Below are 12,634 nucleotides of genomic sequence, written 5' to 3'. Positions count from 1 at the left end.
GCTGCGATTCATGGGATCGCAAAGAGTCGGACACGACTGAGCGACTGATCTGATCTGATCTGATCTGATGTAGGAAGAGGAGGGCTGGTCCGAGCTGTTTGGTGCCTTTGAATGCACATCATCCCCACAAGGAAGACCAAATGGCATCTGACTCACCTGTCATCTTGAAAACCTGGAGAGGGTGGACATAGCCTCTGCCCAACATCAATAGGGGTTGCATGTGCACCTCAGGTTGGCTCCAGGGTTGAGCTGTGGAGGATGGTTGTCATCCAGGTGGTGGTGGGGCCCAGGCAGTAGGACAGGTGACAGCCTGTCGGGGACAGGTGTGAGATGGAGGTGGCCTCTACTAAGGAATATGCACATAACAACAAAGTAATACGAGGCCTCTGAAGACCTGCTTTGTGAAGGAAACAGAATCTTTGTCTTGAGAAAAAGCATATCTTTTAGTATAATTTTCTTCAGAAAATAGAAATAAACATCTTAAAGATATGTTTATCATCTACACAATGGCACAAGAACGCATGACTTATATTGAGCAAGAAGAACCCACACATAGAAAACAAGCCAGAGGAAAGCAGACAGAAGAAAACAGAACCAGCGTAGGATCTAGCAATCCTACTCTGGGTATTGATTCAAAAGAACTGAACTCAAAATCTCGGAGATATCTGTACTACTGTGGTTTAATCAAATAGCAAAGATATGGAAGCAACCTAAATGTCTCTTGATGGATGAGTGGATAAAGAAAAGGTGGTATATACATACAAGGGAGTATTATTTAGCCTTAAAAAAGAAGAAGATTCTGACATACTACAACATGGATGAACCTGGAAGACACTGTGTTAAATGAAATTAGCTAATCACAGGACAAAGACTGCATTATTCCATTTATATGAGAGATCTAAAACAGTCAAACTCATAGAAACGGTAAAATCATGGTTGCCCAGGGATGGGGGCAGGAGGAAGTAGGGAGTTTCTGTTCAACAGGAATAGAGTTTTAGTTATGCAAGATAAGTTCTAGAGATCAGCTATCCAATATTGTGCCTATAGTTAACAGTACTGTACTTTATGCACTTTAAATTTTTTCTTTTATTTTTTTACACTTTAACATTCGTTAGAAAGGAAAACTCATTAAGTGTTCTTACTACAGTTAAAAACTAGAAAAGGATGTGGGCTGGATAAATGGTTTAAAATTTCATGGAACAACGAAATGTAACAGCGTAGGGATAAATGGAGGAGAGAGGAGAAATGACACTATGTAAAATCGAATCTTGGTTATAGAGTATGAACGTGGAAGCAGCCCCCAAAGCACGGAGAAGGTACCATTTTGCAACCAGTGAAGGATACAGTGAAAAAAATATATGAAAACCAGAAAAAAATGTATCTCACTTTCTCAGCAAGAACCAATTTAATATCACAGACTCCCTTAAGACCCCTTGCCTGTGTGCTTCTTTGTAGAGTTTACATGTTTGTTCTATGTACTGTCTTGTCTGTTTCTCCTGGCAGAATTTTAAGCTCTTTGAGAGCAGGGGTCTTTGTGTTGCTCATTGATGAAACTTCTGAGGGCCTAGAATAGTGTCTGGCACATAGCTGGCCCTCACTAAGTCTCTGTCGGATGAAAGGCTTATAGATCTTCTTGAAGAAGAAATTAAAATAATGATACAGTAGCAATAAGTAAATATGAACTATAAATATTAAATTATTAATTAAATATTTAAAATAAAGCTTTGATCTACAACAGATTGTTCAGATGGGCAGATTAATTGGACTTACTGAGTTACAGTAAAATTAATTAAAATAAATGCTACTCTGGAATGTCTTTACATTGAGACTTTAAAAATCTTACCAATATACAGCCATGATAATGTGAAAGTCATTTACAAAAGAATTAAAAATCAGACAAACCACAAACTTCCCATCCATAAAACCAAACTGTAGAAATCCACAGAACAATGACTACAGGTTATTGATGAGAAAGATTGAAGCTCAATAATCCCATTTCCAGAAAACATTGTTATTGAAGTGTGAAGACAGTAGGGAAAATCCTCATGTGCAAGACTTCAGGGCTCACCCTACTCTTTTGCCTGCCCTAAGAAAACACCAAAAGCCATTCTCAGATGGCTCACAAATGATACAGAAGAGAAAATCAATAATGGGAAAATCAAGCATTGAAAAACTTTGGTGATGGATATTTTAATCAATAAAATACACAAATATAAATGTAAATAATTGCTTTAAAATGATAATGCTTTGTATTGAAAAAGCTCAATAAAGTATGGAAAAATATGTATAATAAAAATGGAATACTCGTATAAGAACAATTTGGATCAGTATCCCTGGACCAGAATTAAAAAGATGAGGAGACAGAGTCAACTGGCAACACAGCCCCCCAGCCTTTTATGGGGTCAGATGCAAGAGCCTATCCTTAAGGAAGAAATCAGGCCTTACTGGAGACATTCAAGCAAAGATTGGACAACTACTTTTCCAGAACAGAAAAGAAACTCATGCATCAAAAAAGGTGACTAATAATGTACCAAAAGAATATGGCTGCACAAATACTAGAATCTAATCAGATAAAACATTTTAAGGAATTTCTTGGAACCTACAGTAAATTTATAGAAACCTGCTGTTTAGACTGTGTTAAAGACTTTACAAGAAAAGAAATAAAACCTGAAGAGACCACCTGTTCAGAACATTGCTTACAGAAAGTATTTAAAAATGACTCAACAAATATCTATGAGATTTCAGGAATATCATATTCAGCAGAATGAAGCCCTGGCTGCCAAAACAGGACTCCTTGGCCAGCCATGATAGAGAAGTCCTAATGGATGGACTTTTGATGAAAGATTGCCAACAGCTATTGCACTGGAAATGAGGATTCACCTGATAGAATCCCCTGAAAGTAATGGCCACCATGTTAAATCTGGCAAATGGAAACCACTGGAGAAACAACATTGATGTATACAGGAGTGGTCAAAATAGAAGGTCTTATTGTTCAATGAAAATAAGATGCAACACTTGTTGAGGCCTTAAGATTCAGCAACTTGGTCACTTGATTAAAAAAATAAACCATTGTTTCTTCAATAGTGACTGTTAATTTTAAAGCAAAATATGTGTTCAATCATGTAGGAGATAGAAAAAATTTTATTACTAAAAATAAAATAAATGAAAATCACTGGAAAAAAAAAAAGATGAGGAAACAAAAAGTGGGTGGGTGAGCAGGGCAAGGAAAGTGGTACTAAGTTCCTAGTTGGGTGTAAGGGGAGGTCAAGTGGATAATTTGAAAAACAAAGGCTAAATATAGTTGCTTGACAAACTTAAAAGGCAATCATTGTACCATTTAAAGCAAGATTTTTCCCTCTTGAATTCCTACAAAAGATAAAATCAAACAAAATACAGTGTTTGTATCAAAAACACACAAAAGAATCCACAAGGAAGCAAAGAAAATTAGAATTTAAAAATAAAATGACAACGGTAAAGCCAAGCATAACAATTGTGGCAGCAAGTGGAAATAGGATAAACTTGTTACTCCTTACACTTCGTAGTACTCCGCATAGGGAATGCTATCTCCTTACCGAAAGGAGCTACTATCAGGTTTGATACCAAACAAATATATCTTTAAAAAAGACATACCTAAGAGATAATTTAGAATGTTTAATAGTAAAAGAATAAATATTAATATAGTATGAAAACAATAACAGAAAAATCAGTGTTGGTGTATTAATATCATACAAAGGAGAGTTGAAATCTAAATCCTAAAAATGAGGTCAAAGAAAGATTTTATATTCATCAATGGCACAGTTTAAATTACAATAATCATATATACATTATGAGCCAAAAGAACAAGATACGTATTATATAAAGAAAAATAAAAGAACTGCAAAGGAAATGAAGAAATGCAAAAGGTAGGCAAATGTGTTTTATATCCATCAGTTCAATAGATTAAATAGACAAAATAAGATTTGAATACTTTCCTGTTAATGGAACATATATTAATTCTTTCATTTAAAATAAAGCTTACATTAACCTTAATTGCATACAATTTTTATCTGAGATATCTAAAATAGTCGTATTAATAGAAACAGAACGTAGAATAGAGGTTATCAGGAACTTGGGGGTGAGGCAGAGGAGAGAATGAGGACTTATTTCTTTTAATGGGACCATAGTTTCAGTTTTGGAAAGTGAAAAAGTTTAGGAAATGAATAGTGGTGATGACCACACAACAATGAGAATGCACTTAATGCCTCTAAATTGTGCATTTAAAAAATAACTAAGATGGCAGATTTTATATGATTTTTAATAAAAATATACTCTATTTTTAATTGAAGTATAATTCAAATATAATATTAGTTTCAGGTATACAGCATGCTGCTGCTGCTGCTGCTGCTGCTGCTAAATCGCTTCAGTCGTGTCTGACTCTGTGCGACCCAATTGATGGCAGCCCACCAGGCTCCCCTGTCCCTGGGGTTCTCCAGGCAAGAACACTGGAGTGGGTTGCCATTTCCTTCTCCAATGCATGAAAGTGAAAAGTGAAAGTCAAGTCGCTCAGTCCTGTCCGACTCTTAGCGACCCCATGGACTGAAGCCCACCAGGCTCCTCCATGCATGGGATTTTCCAGGCAAAAGTACTGGAGTGGGGTGCCATTGCCTTCTCCGGTATACAGCATAGTGATGCAGTATTTTTATAGATTATACTCCATCTACCATTATCATAAAATAACAGATATTTCTCTGTGTCATACAATATATCCTTGTTGATTATTCATTTTATACATAGTAGATTATTTCTTTTAATCCCATTCCCCTATCTTGCCACTCCCCCCTTCCTTATCACCACTGGCAACCAAAACAAAAGCATATTTGTTTTCTGTGTCTGAGAGTCTATGTCTGCTTATATTCACTAATTAGTTTTATTTTTTAGATTCCACATATAAGTGATAACATACCTCACACATATAACAGTATTTTTTTCTCTCTCTGACTTACCTCACTAAGGATAATAACCTCTGTATCCATCCATGTTGTTGCAAATGTCAGAATTTCTTTCTTTTTATGGCTGAGTAGTATTCCAGTGTGTGTGTGTGCGCGCGCGCACGTGCACACGTGTATGTGTGATGTGTGTATACCACATCTCCTTTATCCGTGCATCTATTGACAGACACTTAGGCTGTTTCCATATCTTACCTATTGTAAATAATGCTGCTGTGAACATTGGGGTGCATGTATCTTTTGAATTAATATTTTCAGTTTGCTTTGGATATATGCCCAGGACTGGAATTGCTGGATCATATGATAGTTCTATTTTTAGTTTTTTGAGGAACCTCCATTCTGTTTTCACAGTAGCTGCACCAATTTATGTTCCTATCAACAATATACTAGGATCCTCTTTTCTCCATGTCCTCACCATAATTTGTTGTTTGTAGACTTTTTGTGGAGAGGGAAATGGCAATCCACTCCAGTATTCTTGCCTGGGAAATCCCAAGGACAGAGAAGCCTGGTGGGCTACAATCCAGGGCACTGCAAAGAATCTGACGTGACTGAAGCAACTTAGCACAGCACAGACCCTTTGACATTAGCCATTCTGACAAGAGTGAGGTGACATGTCTCATTATGGTTTTGACTTACACTTTTCTGGTGATTAACAGTGTTGAGCTTATTGGCCATCTGTACATCTTTTTTGGAAAAACATCTACTCAGATCTTATGCCCATTTTTTAATCAGATTCATTGAGCTGTATGAACTATTTATATATTTTGGATATTAAGCTCTTATCAGTCATATCATTTGCAAATATTTTCTCCCATTCAGTAGGCTGTCTTTTTATTTTATCAATGGTTTCCTTTGCTATGCAGTAGCTTTTAAGTTTAATTCAGTTCAGTTCAGTTCAGTCGCTCAGTCGTGTCCGGCTCTTTGTGACCCCCATGAATCGCAGCACGCCAGGCCTCCCTGTCCATCACCAACTCCCGGAGTTCACTCAAACTCATGTCCATCGAGACGGTGATGCCATCTAGCCATCTCATCCTCTGTCATCCCCTTCTCCTCTTGCCCGCAATCCCTCCCAGCATCAGGGTCTTTTCCAATGAGTCAACTCTTTGCATGAGGTGGCCAAAGTATTGGAGTTTCAGCTTCAGCATCAGTCCTTCCAATGAACACGCAGAACTGATCTCCTTAGGATGGACTGGTTGGATCTCCTTGCAGTCCAAGGGACTCTCAAGAGTCTTCTCCAACACCACAGTTCAAAAGCATCAATTCTTTGGTGCTCAGCTTTCTTCACAGTCCAACTCTCACATCCATACATGACCACTGGAAACACCATAGCCTTGACTAGATGGACCTTTGTTGGCAAAGTAATGTCTCTGCTTTTGAATTACAACTTCACATTGTACCAAAATAATTTTCAGAAACAATTCACCAAAAATAAAGCTGGTAAAATATAATTAAGCATTTAACTGATCTATAACTAGATACAAATAATTGAAAGATTTGTATACATAGGAGTAAAAAAAAATGCTGTGTATTAGAAAACAAAGCAAATAAAAATCAAAAGCAATTTGAAGACACGTGAGTAAGCACATTTAAAATAAAGAAAACCTTAACATCCCAACAACAAAAAAGGGAACAGGCAAAGTAGACAGTACTCCAGTGAAGAAATTGAACAGTAAACCTAGGAGAAAATGTTTGGCTTCCCTTATAATTAATCATTATTTGCCATTCAGCATTTCTAAGAGTTCTTTCCAGTACTCAGCATCAGTAAAGTCCATAAAAAGAGTTCATGGACTTCCGGTAAGATGATAAATCTGTACTGTTCTCATGAAGATAGTTTGTTGATATGGATCAATAAATGTATAATGTTTTCCTAACTTTTAACCCAGTAATTAAGTCAACCTTTAGGAATTTATACTAAAAGTTACCACATATACATATATATAACCCATTTAACTTTAATTTGTAAACTTAAAAAGGCATATAATTGAATAATAAAAATCTGCTTTTACTCTATATTAATTTAGCTTGTATTTGTGTGTTTAAAATCCCATGTAAGCATGTTAATGTTGGTTTTTTTCACTCACTCTTTATACTTATACGAATTCTTTACTAATATTTTTAATGTCATTGTCATCACTTTTTGAGAATCTAACATAATGTTTCAGGGGACATCATTTCAGTCCCCTGCATGTTGTTGGACATACAGCCCTTTTTGAGTCTGTGTGGGATGCTGTCCTGGGAAATTTTATTAACAGCCACAGATACCAACTCACATGATTCTCAGAAAGTTATTTACCTTTGTCCTGTGGGGAGTATTTTGATCTCCATTATGAAACAACTGCCTGTATGACATAGAGGGAGTTTTATAGAGATCTTTAAAAGACTCGTAGACAATAACACCTAATACTCAAAACTATAAGCTCATGTTCACCCAAGAATAATTTCTAAATCTGTATATAATGTCTTGGACTACTTATGTCAGATGACACCTAAACATATCTAAAATGAACACTGATTGAGGTAAATTAGGCAAAGATATTGATACCAAATATTACCTTTTGTTCAAAAGAGAGTATTTGAAAGATTATTTTCTAGTACAGAAGTTTTTATTTAAAAAAATAAGTATTCCTTTTTTGTGAAGGGTAACTAATTTTAGATTTAAAGAATGTCATTTGTTATATATTGGAAAATACACACTAATCAGACATGCCTCAAGGTTTTGTGTACAGAAGTATTTATTGAAGCATTATTTAAAACCAGTAAAAAAAAAATTTAAGTGTCCCATGATAGAGGTTACCAAAGCTAATTGTTATGTATCTTGCAAACAGCAGTGAATAGAAGAGAAGTGAAGGGCAAAGGAGAAAAGGAAATATATACCCATTTGAATGCAGAGTTCCAAAGAATAGCAAGGAGAGATAAGAAAGGCTTCCTCAGTGATCAATGCAAAGAAATAGAGGAAAATAATAGAATGGGAAAGACTAGATATCTCTTCAAGAAAATTAGAGATACCAAGGGAATATTTCATGCAAAGATGGGCAAAATAAAAGACAGAGATGGCAGGGACCTAACAGAAGCAGAACATATTAAGAAGAGGTGGCAAGAATACACAGAGGAACTCTACAAAAAAGATCTTCACAACCCAGATAATCATGATGGTGTGATCACCAACCTAGAGCCAGACATCCTGGAATGCAAGGTCAAGTGGGCCTTTGGAAGCATCACTACAAACAAAGCTAGTGGAGGTGATGGAATTCCAGTTGAGCTATTTCAAATCCTAAAAGATGATGCTGTGAAAGTGCTGCACTCAATATGCCAGCAAATGTGGAAAACTCAGCAGTGGCCACAGAACTGGAAAAGATCAGTTTTCATTCTAATCCCAAAGGAAGGCAATGCCAAAGAATGCTCAAACTACTGCACAATTGCATTCATCTCACACACTAGTAAAGTAATGCTCAAAATTCTTCAAGCCAAGCTTCAACAATACGTGAACCATGAACTTCCAGATGTTCAAGCTGGTTTTAGAAAAGGTGGAGGAACCAGAGATCAAATTGCCAACTTTCATTGGATCATCAGAAAAGCAAGAGAGTTCCAGAAAAACTTCTGCTTTATTGACTATGCCAAAGCCTTTGACTGTGTGGATCACCACGAACTGTGAAAAATTCTGAAAGAGATGGGAATACCAGACCACCTGACCGGCCTCTTGAGATATCTGTATGCAGGTCAGGAAGCAACAGTTAGAACTGGACATGGAACAGACTGGTTTCAAATAGGAAAAGGAGTACGTCAAGGCTGTATATTGTCGCCCTGCTTATTTAACTTATATTCAGAGTACATCATGAGAAACGCTGGGCTGGAGGAAGCACAAGCTGGAATCAAGATTGCTGGGAGAAGATATATCAATAACCTCAGATATGCAGATGACACCACCCTTACGGCAGAAAACAAAGAAGAACTAAAAAGCCTCTTGATGAAAGTGAAAGAGGAGAGTGAAAAAGTTGGTTTAAAACTCAACATTCAGAAAACTAAGATCATGGCATCTGGTCCCATCACTTCATGGCAAATAGATGGGGAAACAGTAGAAACAATGACAGACTATTTTTTGAGCTCCAAAATCACTGCAGATGGTGACTGCAGCCATGAAATTGAAAGATGCTTTGCTCCTTGAAAGAAAAGTTATGACCAACCTAGACAGCATTTTAAAAAGCAGAGATGTTACTTTGCCAACAAAGGTCTGTCTAGTCAAAGCTATGGTTTTTCCAATAGTCATGTATGGATGTGAGAGTTGGACTGTGAAGAAAGCTGAGTGCTGAAGAATTGATGCTTTTGAACTGTGGTATTGAAGACTCTTGAGAGTCCCTTGGACTGCAAGGAGATCCAACCAGTTCCTAAAGGAAATCAGTCCTGAATATTCATTGGAAGGACTGATGCTGAAACTGAAACTCCAATACTTTGGCCCCCTGCTGCAAAGAACTGACTCATTTAAAAAGACCCTGATGCTGGGAAAGATTGAAGGCAGGAGGAGAAGGGGACAACAGAGGATGAGATGGTTGGATGGCATCACCGACTCAATGGACATGAGTTTGAGTAAACTCCAGGAGTTGGTGATGGACAGGGAGGCCTGGCGTGGTATAGCCCATGGGGTCGCAAAAAGTCAGACACAACTGAGTGACTGAACTAACTGAACCGATCCATCAAACTGAACACCATATACTCAATAAAATTCTGTGTTAAAAGAATATTTAATAACTTAGAGAAATGCTCATAAAATAATAGGTGGAAAAATCTTATATAACAAAATTGTAGGTGCTGATGTTAGGAAAATAGATGTATATTTGCATAGAAGAGAAAACAAAAAAAAAATCATGAAAACATTTTGTTGATTACCTTTAGACTGTAATATTTGGTATGATTTTTAGTTATCTTCTTTGTACATTTTTATCCTTTTTAAGTTATTTCTCAATGAAACTATATTAATTCTATAATCAAAAAAGGGCATTTATTTTAAAAATAAACTAAATGCTCTCCAAATGATTAATTACTAGAATGACTTATCCTTCAAAGGATCTGTTTCTCTTATATTCCATGGTAAGATGTTACAATTGCTCCTCTGTAACTCACACCCAATAAAGTGTTTATCAGTGACTGGGCGCTTCACTGAACTCCTGAGCGTGCAAAAGCAGAGGCATCTCCCATCTAGTTCTGAGTAGATGAAAAGGAGGGGCAAACATAAACCTGATGACTGAGCCCTGGAGTGCTCCTGGGGATCACTCACTTCACTTGGCTGCTTCTCACGTGTATTGTCTTTCCTGGTCTGTCTGTAGTCTTTCTTCGTGGACCACAACAGTCGAGCTACCACTTTTATTGACCCCCGAATCCCTCTTCAGAACGGTCGTCTTCCCAACCATCTGACTCATCGACAGCATCTCCAGAGGCTCCGAAGTTACAGTGCTGGAGAGGTAACACCTCCTCTGCCCCTGCCCTCCCATTCACAGGACCACAAGGTCAGCCTGTCCTGGTGGGGCCAGGATCTAGAGTTGCCTTTTCCCCCAGGGGCTGGGCCAAATCCATATGCTCTTTAGTAGGGAGGCTGATGACTCGAGGCACCCACTTCGTGTCCTGGACCCATCCTCAGATTGCTGTCCTTCTGCCTTTCCTTTTTTCCTACACAGTCATGTTACTGAAAAATCCATCTAGTTTAAAGAAAACTGAAAATACAGCATCAAGACATCCCTATACTTACGGCTGATAATGGTGTTTCCTCAGCCCACTGGTCACGTGTGAATTCTTAAATGATGGTAGAACTACTAGGCAGCATATGACTGTTTTAAACTTCTCCCGTTCCCTAGATTTTGGACAAGACTTCATTCATGGACTGAAAACTGGGGAAATGAACTGGGCCACATGAATACTCTGTTCCCACCCTACCATCTGCCCTTCCCTGCTTTATATGTTCTTTCACTCAACATGATTGATTACCTTCTGCTGGGCCATGAAAGGCTGCCCCCTTTCTTAAGCATCAGGTTCCTTGCCTTTCTGAATTCCTTTTTCTATATCCCATATCCTTTCCTGTTCTCCCTTCTTGAACCAAAATTCAAAACATAGCTTTTTTCCCATTGCTAATTAGTTCCCTACAATAATATGAGCAAATCTCTTTTTTATGTTCTGACATTTCCCAAGTATCTATACCTTCTTTTCATGGAAACCACCAAGGTCTCCGATGATACAGGCTCTGAGAACCGTTTCCAATAAAGAGTAGAGTTAGATTATAATGAGGTAAAAAAAAAATGGAAAAAGTACTGTAGAAAGAAAAAAAACATATGTATGGTCCCACAGAGAGTCATTCCAGGGAGAGCCACAGTGGACATCTCTAGAGGCAGAAAATAACCATTCACCTGTCAGCCTCTAGAGAGCAAACATGAGTCTCAAGGGAAGAGCTTGTTTTAATGAAAGCTTAGTATAAAAGAAAAAAACCTTTACTAGTTTTTCAGGACACTCATCTTTATACACTGAGAAATGTAACTATTTCTAACCAGGGGCACTCACAATTTAAAGCCAGTGTGATAAATTGAATTTTTCTTTCATGGAGTCATCTTAAGTATCATTGTTTTAGGGTACTATTGAAAGCATGTTAACTCTTACTGCATATACATAAAATGTGTATGTGACCATGCATAAGGGAGTATTATACAGTCTCCAGGGGTTATGTGGGTGTCAGGACCCTCCAGATTCCAGGCACTCAACAGTTGACACATTCACAGGCTACAGAAAGCCGTGCCCCAACTTCTCAGCTCAGCACATATAGTCCCTCTCCCTTTTATAACACTTCAGAAATCACAAGATGTATTGTCTTGATATGATAATGGGTAAATTCAGAACTCTGCATCAACTTGAATATGCCATTTTAATCTATTTTAAATGTCCAAGCTCTTTAATATTATTAAGGTGAATTTCAGTATTAACATAGAGCATCATAGCATCTGATAAAAGAAGCTCAGTACTACCAGACAGATTCAGATTCACCACGGTCAATTTAAAAAAAAAAAGTCAATTACTCAATGAAACCCCTAAACATATAAATCTGTCACATATATATGAAGTTAACCTGAAAATATAAATTTTAAAACCTTCCATTTGAAAGAACAAGATTAAAATCGTGAGCATCACTTTACCTGTTCCAAAACATTTCCTTGATGTTATTGACTAGCCCAAACACAGCCACACTGAATATCAATGTTAATAAAAAAGTGCCATCTGCATCAGCCAAGAAAGACCAACACGTGATGAGAAAAGGGTGTCAACCATCTGTATACTTCCTAATTCATTCACTCTCCGATTAACTGTCCATCAGGTTTTTAAGCCACTGTCATCCCTATGCCCAATCTCTCTGGGTTGGTAGCTTTGCAGTGACACAAGGGAGAACCAAGAGGGAAGCTGGGAGGCAGAGAATACCTGATCCAGAGGCAGCACACCAGGGAAAACAGGGACTCGGCCTCTATGAAAGCAAATACCTGATTCCTCCTACTGTGAGAACACAGCCTACGGTGTGGGGAGTCAGGAAGACCTCAGTGTAAAAACCGAGGGGGTGGTGGAAATGTTCCTTGTATTTGCTCTAATATCATTTTGTTTCACAAATATTGATGAAGTACAGGGTT

At 37.6% G+C, this 12,634-nt stretch overlaps 1 protein-coding gene and 1 pseudogene across 3 annotated transcripts in view; both read left to right on the top strand.

Moving 5' to 3' along the window:
* The window catches only part of HECW1 (HECT, C2 and WW domain containing E3 ubiquitin protein ligase 1), a 481,612-nt gene that overhangs the window by 382,269 nt on the left and 86,709 nt on the right, over positions 1 to 12,634 (top strand). For all 3 annotated transcript variants that reach the window (XM_061414477.1, XM_061414476.1, XM_061414478.1), the window contains exon 15: positions 10,304 to 10,438. In XM_061414477.1, coding sequence (XP_061270461.1) covers positions 10,304 to 10,438 — 135 coding nt within the window. The remainder of the gene's footprint in view (positions 1 to 10,303; positions 10,439 to 12,634) is intronic.
* Positions 1,739 to 3,599, top strand: LOC133246314 (mitochondrial import inner membrane translocase subunit Tim9-like; annotated as a pseudogene).

The sequence above is a fragment of the Bos javanicus genome, chromosome 4 (genome assembly GCF_032452875.1).
Source record: "Bos javanicus breed banteng chromosome 4, ARS-OSU_banteng_1.0, whole genome shotgun sequence".
In the NCBI taxonomy this organism is placed as follows: domain Eukaryota; kingdom Metazoa; phylum Chordata; class Mammalia; order Artiodactyla; family Bovidae; genus Bos; species Bos javanicus.
Note: the sequence above shows the minus strand (reverse complement) of the source record. Positions and strands in the feature narration are given on the sequence as shown.